Here is a 17,850-nt window from a genome sequence, read left to right on the forward strand (position 1 = left end):
GTTATCTCATGTAAAATACAAAAAGAGATTTTGGTCATCAAATTTCTGTTCCACGTTTCTCGTGTATTATCTTTTTCTTAATGCTATTTATATTAATGTTTTAATAGATTTTCATTCATTGCCAATTGAAATTTGTCAACTCAATTTTGGCATTCAGTATGTATCTTAATCTTATGGAGAGAGAATTTGTAAAAATGTGCAAAAGTAAGATGCATGAATGTGGTTTTGAACAGAAGTGAGCACGGAAAAAAGAAAAGGCAGTTTGATGTGAATGGGAGAAGAAATCGTAATAGTAACACAATAGATCGGAATATTACTGATAGTTGATGACAATCTGTAATGATATTGATATACCAACGCAACTATGTTCAAGTTCATCGCCAAGACAAACACAAAACTTAAGTTCTTTTGATCCCACAAGAGATGAGTGAGTAGGAAAGTGCCAGAAGACAATAGAGAATAAAAGTTTTTCGCGGCAGTGATGGGGTTTGAACCCGCCACCTTATTGGTACGACAACTCTGCCTGGCCGGTGAGAGCGTGACTCTACCATATGAGCTATCCACGAACCCAAAAACATTTGTATCAAACTCGGGTCATTCATTACTAGAGCCCTCTCTCAAATGTCTTTCAGTCATTCCGATTTAATGCCTTGACCATACAAGCATTCAATGCACATTCCACATGATTTTACATCTCAATCAATCTCCTCAAAGTTCTTTCTTCCACCACAAACACAGACGCTTACAAGATAAACTAAATATAAGCTTCCCAACATAAAAACAAAAACAATTTTTTTAAAAATCTTGATTTTCTTCTACTTCTACAAACAAAATCAGAAAGAACTACAGCTACAATCTGACTATAACATTACAACTGGTGGTGTATGATAGTGTATGTAGATGTATGTAGTAGTAATCTTCATAATCATAATCATATATCCGTACTCTCATCCATACTATTCTATACTGACAGTGACACTCTGTTACCGACTGTAAAAGTAAAGACAGAAAACAAGAACGTGCGAAACAAGAAACGAAATCTGCATTTATTCAATAGAAATCGACTGCCCAACTCCTAGTAATTTTTCATGGCGAGACGTGCATTAACCTAAAAGAAAGAGTGTGTGTTTTTATCCCTATTCAGTTGGTCAGTTGGCAGTTGGACATAGTTGAAATGAAGACAGAGACAGAGATGAGACACATTCAATCACTTTTTTTTTTTGTCATCGAGTTCATAACAATAATAACACACCAAAACCAAAGCAACGTAAACATGAGATTTGAGATAAATGGAAAGATAATGTGTTTCCGTTAGTGATTACTTATGATATAGAGCAAGAAATTGTGGGGAAGCAAAGAAGGATTAGGTACAGTCTTTTTCGGCAAGTTAGTATCATGTCATTTTTCGGACTATATGGGCCTTACTTCCGTGATGGAGTTACGGTAGGGTATGTTTCCGAGTTGAAGCGAGTATTCATTCGTGGATCGATCGATTTGTAAATACAAAATGGCTACCGCCAATTTACAGAAAAGAAACCAAAAGTAAGAAATCCTCACAAATAATCCATGAAAATGAAATAAACATAAGTCGGCGACTTACATACCAAAGGAAAATTGGACTTGACACCTGAGAATTTGGCGTCGGTGGGAAACCCTCGCCAATGCTATTTAGGCCAACACAACACACCAATCCGCAGTTTCGAAAGTTGTCCTGTGACATCAACACGCTACCTTGAGTTCCCGGCATGCTACACGAGGTCAACCCCCAACAAAGGTAGACAGACACGGCCGTTTGTAAACATTCTCACGTGGAAAAAATAAGGTTGATTTGCTTTGATGTCTGACACGAGTAATTCTGCACCACTCAGCCAATCATAAATGAATAATAATAAAAATCGCAGTCTTATTGAGCTTTGTATCTAGCAAAGGAAACAGAGCTGGCTGTGTCATCTTGTAATACCTTTTTTTTAATTTTCATTTAAAAAACGCCCTAACTAGAAACTACACAAAATGAAATTCATGAATGTGTAGTAGATTGCCTACTTGTTTTATCTTTCAATTTGTTTTAGCAAGAAATAGTTATTGTTCTAAAAATTCAACGATGATACCATTAATTAACGAACTGAGGGAAAGAGAAAAGGTTCAAGAGTTTATAGCGTAGTCATGTGTAATTTAATCTACACATTTTATTATAGCTAGATTACAGAGAATTCTCACTAATTATGGTTTATTACAAAATTTCTTTTGTGCACATAAGTCTGCGTTTTCCAGTTTTATACATCTACACTGACGTATCAGTGTAGATGTATAAAACTAGAAAACGTAGGTTTCGTGCGACGCGTAGTTATTTGCATGTAGACCTAGGCGCCGTGTCTTCTTCTTCTTCTTCTTCTTCTTCTTCTTCTTCTTCTTCTTCTTCTTCTTCTTCTTCTTCTTCTTCTTATTATTATTATTATTATTATTATTATTATTTTTATTATCATTATTAGAATCATTATTATTATTATTATTATTATTATTATTATTATTATTATTATTATTATTATTATTATTATTATTATTATCATCATCATTATTAGAATCATCATCGTCAGTATTATTATTATTATTATTATTATTATCATTATTATTATTATAATTATTATTATTATTATAATAATTATTATTATTATTATTGTTATTCTTCTTCTTCTTCTTCTTCTTCTTCTTCTCTTCTTCTTCTTCTTCTTCTTCTTCTTCTTCTTCTTGTTCTTGTTCTTCTTCTTCTTCTTCTTCTTCTTCTTCTTCTTCTTCTTCTTCTTCTTCTCTTCTTCTTCTTCTTCTTCTTCTTCTTCTTCTTCTTCTTCTTCTTCTTCTTCTTCTTCTTCTTCTTCTTCTTCTTCTTCTTCTTCTTATTATTATTATTATTATTATTATTATTATTATTATTATTATTATTATTATTATTGCGTAAGGAGAATGTTAAACATGGTTCTTAAAACAAACCATTCGTCCTTTCTTTTTTTTTTTCTTTCTTGGATTGATCAACAGGACAATAGAATCTTGGGGGCAATGACCGCATACATTGGTCTATCATTCACTGTGTGGCTCTCTAGTCTAGTACAGAACAAAATTGACCAAAATCCGAAGTACAAAGGGATCACAAGAATCAGTACACGGCGCTTGCGTCTGGAATTCCCGGACGATTCGACATTACCCCCCCCCCCTCCCCCTCCCCCACCAACCCTTCTCGCTTTCATTCAGCTGTCATACACGTGTTCAGATTACATATATGAGTAAACAGTGCGGAAAGTGTCAAAATACTGACCGTTAGGTTAGATAGACAGTTAAGTCGGCCAACATGTATGTAGAACGTCGTGTTTTCATTTTTTGTGTGTTTTTGTTTTGTTTTGTTTTTAGTGTAGGGCATGTAAACTACGAGTGGAATAATAAGAACAAACAGAAACGGACAAATATTATTTGTGAATCGGGCATTGCACTGTCTAAGGCTACGACTTTATTATTTTTAACATTCCTCAAAAAGCAAAAAAAAAAAAACAAAAAAACAAAACAAAACCCTAAAAGGGGGATGAACGAGGAAAATACTCTAAATAAATCTAAAGATATTCATTTCCCAATCGCATTGACAAGGAACACGAAAAAGGTTCATAAAACATTGTTTTCAAATCACCATGATTGGAGGCTTCCACATAATATTTAGACAGGAAACTACATAAAATAATTTCTTAATAAAATGTAGACTATAATATGTGGAAGTGGCCGAGTGGTTAAGGCATTGCACTGTGACCCGGAATGACCCGGGTTCGAGCCCCGCTTCAGGCACTTTTGTTTTTTTTCATTGAGCAAGATTATTAACCCCCGATATGCTCACTTGGGTGATTCCTGTTGACATCAGACATCTTGTTTGATGAATTATATATATTCCTTCGTGGAATGCCTAGGCGACGATATCTTATGGTGTCGTGGCGGAAAAGGCATAATTAAAAAATATATATAATATATGGAACACAACAACATATAAACAATGAAAATACAAGTACCCGCCACAATGCAATAATACCATGTATTTTGCCATAAAAGGCCCGGAGACTAGAATGATAATAATATTATGGACACAAAGGTAAAGGGCTAGATACTTCCGTATGTCGGTTTTTAATGTCAAGTCAGTAAACATAGCAGTTGAGTATTGGTGGTGTGTTTTTAAATCTGATACAACACACCATTTGAAACCGCCTTATCAATCGTGCAAATACACAAAACTGTGTGTAAACTTTAAAAGTGTGTACTCTATCGGGAACAATAATGTAATGTCAAAATACTGGTTCCAATTTCCTTGGAAGTGGAAAACCCAGTCCTCCGGAGGACTGGAAACATACCCAGTGCAACTTATCTTTTGTTATGAGAGGAGTGATAGCAGAGCTGCCAACCCCACCTGATGAGATTGTGTACAATGGGACCTCAAAATGGTGGAGATTTCATAAAAATGGGTACAATCCTGAAATCGACGGAAACTAACCAATGTCGACATCAGCAGGGTGTAATGAAGAAAATCTTCCACAAAAAAATTCAGGTCCACCACTGAGGAACACATTTGGTTGTTTGGGTCGGCTACACAGGCATGCACAATGGCTTTATCATTTAAATTACATTTCTTCTGAAGGTATTCAACCCCTGATTTGAAATATGACACAAAAGATTTGTAGAATTTGTCTTGTTGCTCTACATCTAGGTCTTTCTCCACTAATTTTCTACATTTGTAGCCCACATCAATGTCAGAATTTGGAAGCAAGTTTGACTTCTTGGAATCATCAACTGTTAAATGGTCAGTATCCGTACACTGAAAGTGGGTACAATCTTTGGGAAATGCGTACAAGCGTACAATCGCTGAAAATGCGTACAATTCCGCATTTTTTGCAGTAGGTTGGCAGCTCTGTGATAGCATCTGATTTTCGAGCCTAAATAAATGCTGGCCGTCAATAAAGATCATCCATCCTCGCTGTTTTACGCCCCTTAATCATAAGAATATGCCTATACATCCTTATTGAGCTTTTATATAGCGCAATATCCACTAAACGTGCTCAAAGCGCTTTACAAGGGGTCCCTGGCCAACAGCAACATTTAACATTTAGGACGGGACATGACGCCTGTTAGGCGATATTACAATTTTTTTCGGACAGAGACAATGCTGTTAACGACCAGGTATTCATTTTACACCTGAGTACGGTGTACTTATAGTTACGATATCCTACGATTCAATCGATCACCTATTCATTGTTAGTCCTCCGTCCAGAGGACTGACACACCTCCAAGGAAACCCATACAGAGGACGGTGTGACGTCACGACGTCTGCTTACCATAATTAAAGAGAATTAAGTGAGGTAATCACCGAACTGAAGATAGAAAGTTTCGAAAACATGGGCTGAAGTGAGTAGGAAAGTGCCAGAAGACAACAGAGAATAAAAACTTCGCGGCGGCGATGGGGGCTCGAACCGGCGACCTTACTGGTACCACAACTCCGCCTGGCAGGAGAGATCGTGACAGTGACACTACACGGGTCGTGGATAGCTCATACGTTAGAGTTACGATCTCCCCGGCCAGGCGGAGTTGTCGTACCAGTAAGGTCGCGGGTTCGAGCCCCCATCCCCGCCGCGAAGTTTTTATTCTCTGTTGTCTTCTGGCACTTTCCTACTAACTTCATTTCTTGTTACTATCAACACAAGTGTCTGCTCCACTCACTTTTCTGAATTGAAAACCTGAGCCAAAGTAAAGTTATATTACAAATAAACATTATTATCAAGAGGATATTGACTGACTTGGCACGGCCTAACACTAACACGGTCTACTATTAAAATCTTATTGCCACTCAAGAAGTTGCACATCTCTGTATTTCTATCTCGGACGTACTCAGGGATTCTATTTTACTCAGAAAGCACACACTGTTCGCGAGGCGTCCTTTTTGAGAAGATACCGCTTCACTTCAAATATCAATCACTGCCCAAAGTAGAGTAGCTACTTTAGACATTATGAGTCGAGTGTGTGATAAAAATACACATGTGTAAAGTAGATAGTATTGCGTATGAAAATAACGTTGGGACCAGGAAAACATGAGTTCACTCTCACTCTTTGGATCCATCTACGTAGATACTGACAATGCTCACCATCGCATGACATTACCTAAGGGATCATGAGTTACCGTTACCAATTTACGGATACGTATCTAATATGTAGCGAGCATCCAAACGTGTTATCATAAAATGATTCATTGCTGCGGATCATAAAATATTTTTTAAAATAACCCAAAAAAAAAACCCAATATAAATGCATGTCATTCAAGTTTTGAGCAACAAGTTAGTGCGTAAGACTAAAAAAAAATGAAGCAAAAACAAACAAAACGAAACAATACACAAAAAACAAAAAACAAAAACAAAGCAAAACAAAAACAACCAACGAAGCAAGCAAGCAAACAAACAAACAAACAAACAAAAATATTTAAAAAAAATGGAAATAATATTAAAACCGCTTAATCATTCGAAGACAGATATTTATAAAAATACTTGGAATAGTTTTTTTGTTGGTATCAAGTACAAGTTCAAGTTCATAAGATGCCCAGCACCGTGAATCTTTGTTTGTTTGATTGCGCGCGCGCGCGCGCGCGTATGTGTGTGTGTGTGTGTGTGTGTGTGTGTGTGTGTCATAGATTTTAAATGTATTTTCCCTTAATGTTTTAAAAGCACATCATTTGAATAGTAGGAAGATAATATATTTGTAATCATGCATTTTGGAATCCTACAAAAACTTTGCTCCGGAATTCCAAAAACACAAGAAGAATCTCATTTTACATAGCATGGGATCTGTTCATGCGGGTTTTTCTTTGCCCCTTACCCTCAAGTCATGAATTATTAAACTGGTATTAATTACACATATCACCGATAATGTCAAGGTCGCATCATATAGAGCATTAAAGTTAGGTGCCCCAAACGTAAACAAAGGTCGAGAAGCACGTGGCAAACCACATGTTCCTGTCTTGACAGCTCACGTTCCAATGTAAATAATAGAAAAAAATAACCTTTAAAATTTGGCTGTTAGGTGGCAAAAGAAACACATATTCATACATACTCGATCATGCATCAAATAATGTCTAGATATGGATATTTTATGGAACAAAAGGTAAAATTTTCTAAAATTTATCAAAAGTTACAGTCTATCTATTTTTAGACCAGAGCAAATTATTGCGCTGGTGTGAACAAAACGAGAATTATTCGGAGCCTGATTTTCAGAATAATTTAGCCTTATATTATTATTTCTGCAACTGTTAGATTTTATGTAAACATATTTTCAATACTGAAAGTGTATTGCCTACAACTCAAACTACAAAATTGGGAGACCTATATTGTGCGTAAATTATTCCGGTCCCTAACGGAAATCACTAGCAACTTGTTATTGTTTACGTTTGGGGCACCTAACTTTACTGCTCTATTCTTTTGTCTGTGTGTGTGTGGGGGGGGGGGGGGGGGGGGGGGGGGGGGGGGCTGTACTTGAGAATTAAAGTATCAATTTTCAAAACTATCGAATGACGTTTTTCTTTCTTTATCAGGGCATCACTTCCGTCCACTGACAAAATACTATTTATTTCTTTCGTTGGCATGAATATCAAAATAATTTTTTTTTTATCGACAAAGAAAACCGGCACAAAAACAAATACAAAAACAAAAACAACCCAAAAACAACAACAAACGACAAAACATAACAAACAATAATAAATTGGTCGATACTGGCAATTCTCAACTTATGGTTGTGATACCTTATTTGGTATGCACCTTGAACCTGCTTTATGTTACTTCTTCCTCATCTGTCATTATAATTCGATGTTTTTCTTGTTGTATTCAGTTTTGTTTTTTTTTTCGTTTGTTTTTTCTTTTTTCTTTTTCTTTTCGCATTAAGAAAAGTATAAATTGCAATTTTCTAATTGCGATTAAGTACTTAATTTTAAGACAACTAAGTCTGTCAATTTTAAACAAAATATTACGCCAGACTTCAAAACTCAAAAGGCCGGCAAACTAATAAAAATTATAATATAATAAAAATTAAATATTAAAAATAGTTTAATCAAATGAAACATAAAATAAGTAATTTCTCTGGCTGAGATCCTAGTCCCTGCTTTTTAGTGGTTCGGCCTCACTCTCACTTCACGATTTGTGGAATACCATCTTCTTCTTCTTCTAGGTTCCATGCCTGGTCCAGGCTTCGGATACTGCATGAATTATCTCTCTCCATTCCTCCCTGTCTCTTGCTTTTTCAAACAGCTCTTGGATTGTTAGGTTGGTGAAGCCCTTCAGTTGGTCTATGAGTGTTTTTCTTTGTCTCCCCCGGGCGCGTTTACCAGGTATTTTTCCACAACTTGCCAGGTATTCATTATTATCTTTCCTTACTATGTGTCCGAAAAAGGATAGTTGTCGATCCACTATTAAGGGCATTAGTTTCCTTTGTTGGTATGTTTGTTTTAGCACTTCTTCGTTCGTTTTGTGTGCGGTATACGATATTCTCTGCATCCTTCTCAAGCACCACATTTCAAAAGCTTCAATGTTCTTTTGTGTTTCTGCATTTGTAGTCCAGCTTTCGCATCCGTAGAACAAGATTGGCCACACGTAGCACTTCAAGACTCGGAATCTAATCCCGAACGACATCTGTTTGTTTTTCAAAATGTTTCCCAGGTCCATGAAGGCCTGTTTGGCTTGAGTTATTCTTGCTCGTATGTCTCGGTTACATCTTCCATCTGTTGTCACTATTGAACCTAGGTATTTAAAACTTTCTACGTTGGTAAGCTGCTCGCCGTGAATCGTTATATTGCAGGTGTTGTTGTTTTCGGGGTTTTTCTGTATTACCATGCATTCTGTTTTGGTGATATTCACTTCCATTCCCTTGGCTTCACTATCTACTACCACTTTGTCAACAATCTTTTGAAGTTGGATTTCTGATGTTGCAATGAGTACCGTATCGTCTGCGTATCTTATATTATTTATGTTGTGACCTCCTACTTTTATTCCCTCCATATTATTTATGCCCCTCATGATTGTTTCTTGGTATAGATTAAACAGATCTGGTGAGGCAACACACCCTTGACGGACTCCTTTCTTAATAGGAATGGAATTTCCTGTAGAGTTTCCGATTTTGATAGATGCCTGCTGGGTGTAGTATAATGTTTGCATGAGTCTGAGGTCTTTCTCATCAGCGCCAATGGAGTGCAGTTGTTTTAGTATTTCTTCGTGGCGTACTCTATCAAAAGCTTTTTTGTAGTCGACAAAACAGAGGTATAGTGGGGTCTGAACCTGTATAGCTCTTTCACTTAAAACACGGAGGAGGTATATTGCGTTCCTTGTCCCTCTGTCAGGTTGGAATCCATATTGTTCTTCTGCGATTTCGGGGTTAATCTTATTCCTTAGCCTGTTGATAATTATACGCAACAGTATTTTGTTGATGTGACTTATTAAACTTATAGTTCTAAAATTTTCGCATCTGACTGCACCTGCTTTCTTTGGTATTGCTATGAAAATAGAGTTACAGAGATCTTCTGGAATTTTCCCAGTATTGTATATATTGTTGAATAATATGTGAAGTTCATCAATTGCTAGATCTCCTAGGCTTTTTAATACCTCTACAGATATTTCATCAGGGCCTGTTGCTTTACCATCCTTCATTCGTTCCATGGCATGTTCAATTTCACTTTTGGTGATGTTTGGTCCGCTTAATGGTTCTTTGAATTTCAGTGGTGGTTCATTTCTATTTGGATCATTGTACAGTTCGCCTATGTATTCTACCCATCGGCTTTCTATATGTTGTTCTTCAAATAGCAGTTCCCCTTGTTTGTTTTGGATACAACTTCCTGCTGCTTTGCTTTTCCTTTTCCCTGATAGTTCTTTTATTCTTTGGTGAGCTTGTTGGGGGTTGGGTTTGTATTCTCTTTCGATTTCGCAGCATTTCCAGTCTAGATAGTTCTCGTGTGCCTCGATGCATTTGGATTTAATGTGGTTGTTCAATGTTTGGTATTCTGCAGACCCTCTGTTGCATTTTCGTCTTTCTTCAAATAGGTTTAGAATTTCATTTGTCATCCATTCCTTTTTGCTGTTTGTTTGAGCTATTGGTAAATGCTTTTCTGTAGTTGCTTTGACACACTTTTGGAATATATCAAATTGTTTTTCACATTTTTCGTTTTCAGGTTCACTTTGGCTTTGTATCATGAGTGCATTTTCAAATTCTTCTCTCATTTTTGTTTGTATGCCATTGTCTTTGCATAACCTGTAATCCCTCTTTATTCTACCAGCTGTTCTCTGAATAGCTTTAAACTTTATCCTTACTGTACAAACAACTGGGACATGGTCACTGTCTACATCGGCGCCTGGGTAGGTTTTGCAATTTAATATGCCATTTCTGAATCTTGATGATACTGCTATAAAGTCTATCTGGTTCCTTGCTCTGTCCCCTGGTGATTGCCATGTCCAGGTTCTTCTTGGGTGTTGTTGAAACCAGGTGTTTGAAATCATTAATTTATTTGTTCTACACCAATCTGCCCAGATGTTTCCTCGTTCATTTCTGTCTCCGAGTCCATGTGGTCCGATTATGTCACCATCTCTGCCTCTGCCAATCTTAGCATTTAGGTCCCCCATTACCATAAGGACTTCTTGTGATTTACACATTCGTTTTGCTTTGTCTTTTTTTTTTTTTTTTTTGGAATACCATACTACCAAATAAATAAACCGGAAGTTCATATTACGAGATAAATCATAAACGCAATCGTGGATTGGCACTTTGACCTCCGTGGATGGGAATCATCGATCTCGATGCAACAGTGACGTATCTACACTGACAAAACACTTTCGAAAACTTATTCTGGCCAGATACGTTTTACTTTATGCTTCATTTATGATTCAGATTTCCCCGAACTTGTCTAAGACTGACGATAAAATGCGGCTATGTGGTCTAGTGGTATGACACTCGCTTTCGGATTGGAAAGTCCTTGGTTCGAGCCTCGCTCGGCGCATAGTTGAGTCCGTGGAAAAGACTCTTTACTCACATTCTCTCAACGCACTCAGGTGTAAAATGAGTACCTGGCCGTTAACAGTGTTGTCTTTGTCCGAAAAACTGTAAAATCGCCTAACAGGCGGCATGTCCCGTTCTAGATGTTAAATGGTGCTGTTGACCAGGGATCCCTTGTAAAGTGCTTTGAGCACATTTAGTGGATATTGCGCTATATAAAAGCTCAATTAATAATTAATTATATTGATGACTTAATGAAGTCTTGGGGTCAAGTTGGAGATCTCTAAATCTATCGATATTTAAAGTAATAGTTTTGTGACCAAAGTAAGAAAAAGACATTTTGTCAATGCTAGCCAGAAATTTCTTCCAAGCAAATAATACATTGGTGGAACAAACCGATTTTTGGACAATTTTCCAAATAACACAGAGCCTTCATGGGGAATAACAACGAGAAAGAAAGGAAAAAAAAAAAAAAGAGAGAGAAGAGAGAGAGGAAAGAGAGAGGAGAGAGAGAGAGAGAGAGAGAGTGAGGTTGAGAGATGAGAGAGAAGGGGGAGAGGGTGGGACGTGGGGGGGGGGGGGGGTTAGAGTTGGGTTTGGGAGGGAGAATGTCCGATTCGATTAATCAGAAAGATGGATTCATGTTACCCAGGGTAATTCTTGATTCCTCCCCCCACCCTTTCCCCCACCGGCTCCCCTTCTCCTCCTTCCTCATATCCTTTTTACCGACTTTAGACATTTGATAATTTCTAGTCTTTTCTACATTACATAAACCCTTTTCTCAAGTCTCAAGTATGGAGTTATGTCCCCGATCGATAAGGCGGTATTTGGGACATAACCCCCCCCCCCCCCCCCCCCCCCCCCCCCTTAAAAAGAAAAAAAATTCTAGGTTTTCATAAAACATTCTGTGCGTGCCAATAATTGATTTAGACTGCAAGATTACGCACGGAGGTTTTTTTTTCTCTTCAAAGGATAAAAAAAACTGATCTTTGGCAAAAATACACAGGACGCTAACATGTGACCAATTGCCTCAAAACGATATTATCTCAGGAAGGACATGAATCTAACAATTGGAGATTAAGTTCAACTTATGACCCCAATCAGCAGGCCTGCTGACTTTAAAAAATCATAATTCGTAATTCTTTGGAGATTAAAATTGTAGTCGCTATAGTTAACTTTATATATCAACAATTAACCCTCACTCACAATGATTACATGACGCTGCGCTTCATAATACTTAAAATTATGCAATCTGGCATCAATTTTCATTTTCAATAAAGTTAATTAAATGACTTAGAGATGCCCATGAAGCGTTGGCGTAACGTCACTTCCCTCGTAATGACGCATGGTAACTTAGTAACTGACTCTAACTATAGGAACAATGGCGGACGCCCTGCCTTATGAAATATTTCTCCGACGAGCATAAAAGCGTATCCAGAGGGAAAAAACCCACATAAATATGATCATGTTTTGACTTTTACACATTCTGATCACAAGACATATGAAAAGTTCTAGCCAGCATGAAGAATAAAAGGTACAGATTTTCTTTGTTTAGAACCACGATGGCCGCCGTTGCTGAGCGACGTGACATCAGACTCGAAATTTCAATATACACTACCATTTTTTTTCTCGTAATACTAGTCAAGTCTGCCAATGAGGGACAGTTCCGTGCACTTTATGTTGTGCTTATGCAAATAGTGTTGGAAAAGAATGGATTGCCAAGATATTATGATGTAAAAATAATTTCTTATAAATAGTTACGTATCTTCTTACGGTATAATATTCCGTGGCTACCCTCATTTGAATTTCATACAGAAAATTATTTCTTTCACGTTTATCCATACATTATTGAATAAAATATTACCCCTTGGTCCTGCACAATAAATAATAGGGGAAGGGGAGGGGGGAAAGTGAAGTAAACACACACACACACACACACACACAAACACACACACACATCTCAGGAAATGTCTGAAGACTGAGTTTGTTCCGTGAGGCTTATTTTTCATGAAATGGTTGTTGCTTAGATTTTGTATTTTGTATGCATGCTTATTATGTATCGATGTAGTGTCGTGATTTTCAATTTTGTTGTTTTTAAACATTTTTATTTTCGTTATGTAAAGCGCCGCAGAGCACGATTAACGTGGATGTTTAGGCGCTATATAAATTCATTATTTTCTAATTACTAATTACACATACACAACAATCAAGTACACAGACATACAAACACACATAAGATTCTATGCATTCTATACAGTTAGTTGAAGAGGGATAATATTTTAATCTCTCAAACATGATGGGAGAGAAAGAAAAGAGAAGAGAAAAATTAAAAGGAAAAAAAAAAAAAGAATAATTAAAAAAAAAAAAAAAAAAAAAGAGAGAGAGAGAGAGAGAGAGAGAGATAGATAGATAGAGAGAGAGAGAGAGAGAGAGAGGGGGGGGGGGGGGGGGGGAGGGGAGACGGCGGTGGGAGAGGGGGGGGGGGGGGGGGGGGGGAAGTAACATGTACCAATCTATTCATGATATAAGATAGACATTCTTCTTTCGACAGGACTTCAAAGAAAGTGGTGGACAAAAGGCGAGGGAAAGGGTTGCCAAAAAGTGTCTGGTTTATTATATTGATCAATCTCTTTTCCTTATCTTTTCACACACTCATTTATTTATTCCTATATTTATTTCGTTCACGTATTTATTTATTTATTTATTTTTGTATTTAAAATAAAATTATCTATTTCAAATTGTTTTCGTAGTGGTTGCTTTAAATTTAATTAGTTATTTCAAATTATTTATTCTATCGTTTGTTTATTCAACATTAATTTTACAATTGACGAAGTGAATACATCCTCATCGTGCGGCTATGTGGTCTAGTGGTATGACACTCGCTTTCGGATAGGAAGGTCCTGGGTTCGGGCTCGTTCGGGGCATAGTTGAGTCACATTCTCTCACCGTACTCAGGTGTAAAGTGAATACCTGGCCTTTAACAGCGTTGTCTCTGTCGGAAAAAAAATTGTAATCTCGTCTAACAGGCGTCATGTCTCGTTCTATATTATGTTACGTGTTGCTGTTTGTCAGGGACCTCTTGTAAAGCGCTTTGAGCACGTTTAATGGATGTTGCTCCGTATAAAAGTTCAAGTTATTATTATTATCATATATTGTTCTATTTCGGGAGTGTCTATAGCGCGAATCTTTTTGTCTTATTCCAAACAGAGCGTGACACTGGAACACGAAACGTATACACGGTGTAATTATATCTACCGTGACAATAAACCACAAACATAGTTAATAATAATGATAATAACAATATGAAGCAAAGTGTAGTCTGTAACGGGTTTCAAAAACGTCGCACGCGTCTTAAAACCATCGCATTGCTCAGCATTTCATTAACACCTCTTTGTAACAATTTCATACACTATGATGATGACAGCATAAACCCAATAACAAAGAAACTATTTTGAATTTTTGAATAAGTGAATCTGTGGACCTCAATACAGTGTCATATAAATAAGGACTTGTTCTTCTATCTACACATCTAATTAAGATTTCATTGTTCTACTTTATTTGCTTACAAAATATCTTTGTATTTCTTATAAACTTAAAAATGCCTCAGTATGGGGAAAGACATTGTCACTGATTATGTACCTCAATTTTGTCCAACACAAACAGCGCTATGAGATTAACACGCATAAATAAACTCAAATTAAATAACACATTATATCGTGAGCACAATGTCTAGCCAATTGTACGTTTGTCATTGTACATATGTGGATTTTTTCTTTTCTTTTATCTTATCTTATATTACAAAAGGCTTAATATAGGAATTATCCTTAAAATGCCTTATACAATAGTTTATAATTACAGAATCTCATATAGCTTGCATAGTATCATTCACAGACAGTTTTACACAACTTTGAATGTCAGGAAAAATATATCTATACGGCAATGTAAAATCGAAAAATACTATCATTGAAAATTGGTAATGATCGAATGCATCCTAAATGAATCATTTTTTTTTCTTTATCTTTTTTCTACATTTCCTTCTTTATTTTATATTTAAAAAAAAAAAAAAAAAAAAAAAAAAAAAATATATATATATATAATATATATATATATATATATATATATATATATATATATATATATCTATAATTTTTTTTGGGTGTGTAACAAATTATTAACCATAATACAAACTTAGCGAGGTGGTGGGTCGCATTTTAACTTTGAGAGAGTGTTTACGGTATAAGATCAGTGTCCAGACACCATCACACATCTTGGGTGGCCTTTGACCCCGTGTTTTTATAGGTGTCATAAGTTTTCCATCCCTCCCAACAATTAAAAAATATATATTTAAGACATGCATTTTACACGGGGACACAGCATAAAACATCAAAAGAAAGAAGCAGTGAAGGTAATAAAATAAAATAGAAGTTTTACTGCCGTTTGATTTTGGTCTGCTTGGTCAGCAAGCGTAACAATGTAATAGCGTTCTAATTTTCGGCAACTTTTAAGCGAATTTTTATTTTTGCGGTATTTTATAGCGCAGGATTTAAGTGGTAAAAAACTCTTAATAACTGGTAACTACTAAGTCTCAAAGTTGTATCCATATTTTTGTTTGTTTTCTTGTTGTTTTGATTAATTTTTTAAAAAAAGAGCTTTTATATACAGCAATATTTACTAAACGTGCTCAAAGCGCTTTACAAGTGGTCCCTAGCCAACGGCAAGTGCGCTACATCGGTGGGGTCTAACTACCTGTCCAATATGTCCACGCTGTGGGCAAGAATCCGAGACGGCAGTGCATCTAGTCGAAAGGTGTGTTGTGACGATGCTACCGGCGGGTTCGCGATGGTGCACGAATGCGGACCGGACTTTGCTGATTGGGTCGATCGTCATAACATAGTAGTGTGAACCATAAGAGGCTGCTGCCAACAGCAACATTTAATATTTCCTTCGGTGATATTTAGTGTATGATATCAAAGGCAAAGGTGGTCAATTTTTTTTTAAAAAGTCACATAATATTTATTAACGATTTCAGTATTTTTCTAACTTGTCAGATAACATTGATAAAAGCAATGCAAACTTCCTCTACAATTCTGTGGCAGATCTGCCAGAATCTTGTTCATACATTTAGCATGAGCCTATAACTATAACTAATCTTTTAAGAGTTTTAGATCTAATAATATTATTGTCAATGCCACCGGTCTGAGATTTTATCTTTTTCTTTTTCTTTGAAATCAAACTGAAATAATGCTGTTATTAAAAAAAAAAAAAAATAGAAATCCATTATGTATAGTTTTCTTGATGTAGAACCGGCCAGGCCAGATTTCTTAACAATCTAAAAATATGGAAAACAAAAATACAGTAGAGAACAACCAAGTCTGAATAAGCGGTGCACACTAAGATTTATAAGATTTCCTCTATACAATTAAGTGTTTAAGAAGAAGGATATAGCATGTCAAGCCGTCTTCTTTTTGTTCAACCTCTCAATCAGAACTAAAAATGTTCTTAATACCCTAAACAAATTTTCTAGCTTTTGTCTTGACTTTGAAGATAAAATCATACAAAGAATCAGTTTTCTAATTTACGCTAATAAAATCACCGTGTTAAAATTGATTAATGAACAATTTGATCGACAAATAATTACGACTATTTGACAGGATGAAAGAATAACAAATAAACTAGCTTTGAGAACGTCAGTTATGAATCTCCGTGGTTGAAGACGTCGACAAACGCTGATAAAGAATAAAGGGGGAAGATTCAATAGAGCGAGAACGAAAAGATGGCGGAAATGTGATAAAACAGAATTAATTGACATGGCTAAGAGTGGAAAAAGAAAAGATTGATGTAAAGATATCTTATCGTGTTTTATAAAATTCAGATCAAGATGGGATGATAGGAATAGCAAGGCCGTAACAGGGGATGAATCAGAAACGTTGGATAGTCAACGAGCAAACAGGTCATTCCCACTGGCTGGTAAAGAGAATTTTTACAAGAAGTCCCAGGTTAGAGAGTTTTTTTTGTTGTTGCCAAGATGAGGATCATTTAAATCGATAGAGATTTGAAGGACGAGTTTTCTGGCTAAATTTTTTAATTCGTGTTTTTACAGAGTATCGCAGTTAACTGTTTAATAACGTATAAAACAAACAAACAAAAAAAACAAAACTTGAGCTTTTATATAGCCCAATATCCACTATACCAGACCTGCTTAGTACGACGAAAAATTCGAAGAAATACGAATTTTTAACTCCAGTTACAGAGCGGTATAGGTCTCTTTGACTCAATGAATCTTGTTGAGAAGGAAAGTCTAGCTTCTTAGAACCTGTATTCAATTCAATTTGGAGCATTTTTGGACCATGCGTAGAACAAATTATTTATTTCTAAAGCTATTTAAAGTGACTTTTTCTTTTTTGCCTTGGAATCTACGATTTTTTGAAGTTTCAAGTTGGCAGATCTGCCATACATCCTCAAAGCACTTTACAAAGGGTCCCTGACCAACAGCAGCACGTAACAGTGCGGCTATGTGGTCTAGTGGCATGACACTCGCTTTCGGATAGGAGGGTCCTGGGTTCGAGCCTCGCGCTTGGCGCATAGTTGAGTCCATGGAAAAGGCTCTTTACTCACATTCTCTCACCGTACTCAGGTGTAAAATGAGTACCTGGCCGTTAACAGCGTTGTCTTTGTCCGAAAAATTGTAATATCGCCTAACAGGCGCCTAACTATATAAAATACATTGGACAGACGGATACACGTTTAGACAAATGGATATGTTAACAAACAGACTAAAAGACAAAGGTAGACAAATGGATATGTTAACAGACAGACTAA

At 36.3% G+C, this 17,850-nt stretch overlaps 1 protein-coding gene across 31 annotated transcripts in view; it reads right to left on the reverse strand.

Annotated features, from left to right (window-relative positions):
* The window catches only part of LOC144969605 (uncharacterized), a 119,209-nt gene that overhangs the window by 33,180 nt on the left and 68,179 nt on the right, over window positions 1-17,850 (reverse strand). For 8 of the 31 annotated variants that reach the window (XM_078908900.1, XM_078908857.1, XM_078908828.1 and 5 more), the window contains exon 1: window positions 1,601-1,762. The exons of 14 other annotated variants lie outside the window; for them this stretch is intronic. In XM_078908900.1, the coding sequence (XP_078765026.1) occupies window positions 1,601-1,747 (147 nt within the window). In that variant the 5' untranslated portion in view covers window positions 1,748-1,762. Of the gene's footprint in view, window positions 1-1,322; window positions 1,342-1,425; window positions 1,763-17,850 lie in introns of those variants that run through there. 9 more of the 31 variants (XM_078908902.1, XM_078908882.1, XM_078908863.1 and 6 more) reach the window with 6 other exon arrangements.

The sequence above is a fragment of the Berghia stephanieae genome, chromosome 1, assembly GCF_034508935.2.
Source record: "Berghia stephanieae isolate SIO BIC M18660-M18661 chromosome 1, UCSD_Bste_1.3, whole genome shotgun sequence".
Taxonomy (NCBI): domain Eukaryota; kingdom Metazoa; phylum Mollusca; class Gastropoda; order Nudibranchia; family Aeolidiidae; genus Berghia; species Berghia stephanieae.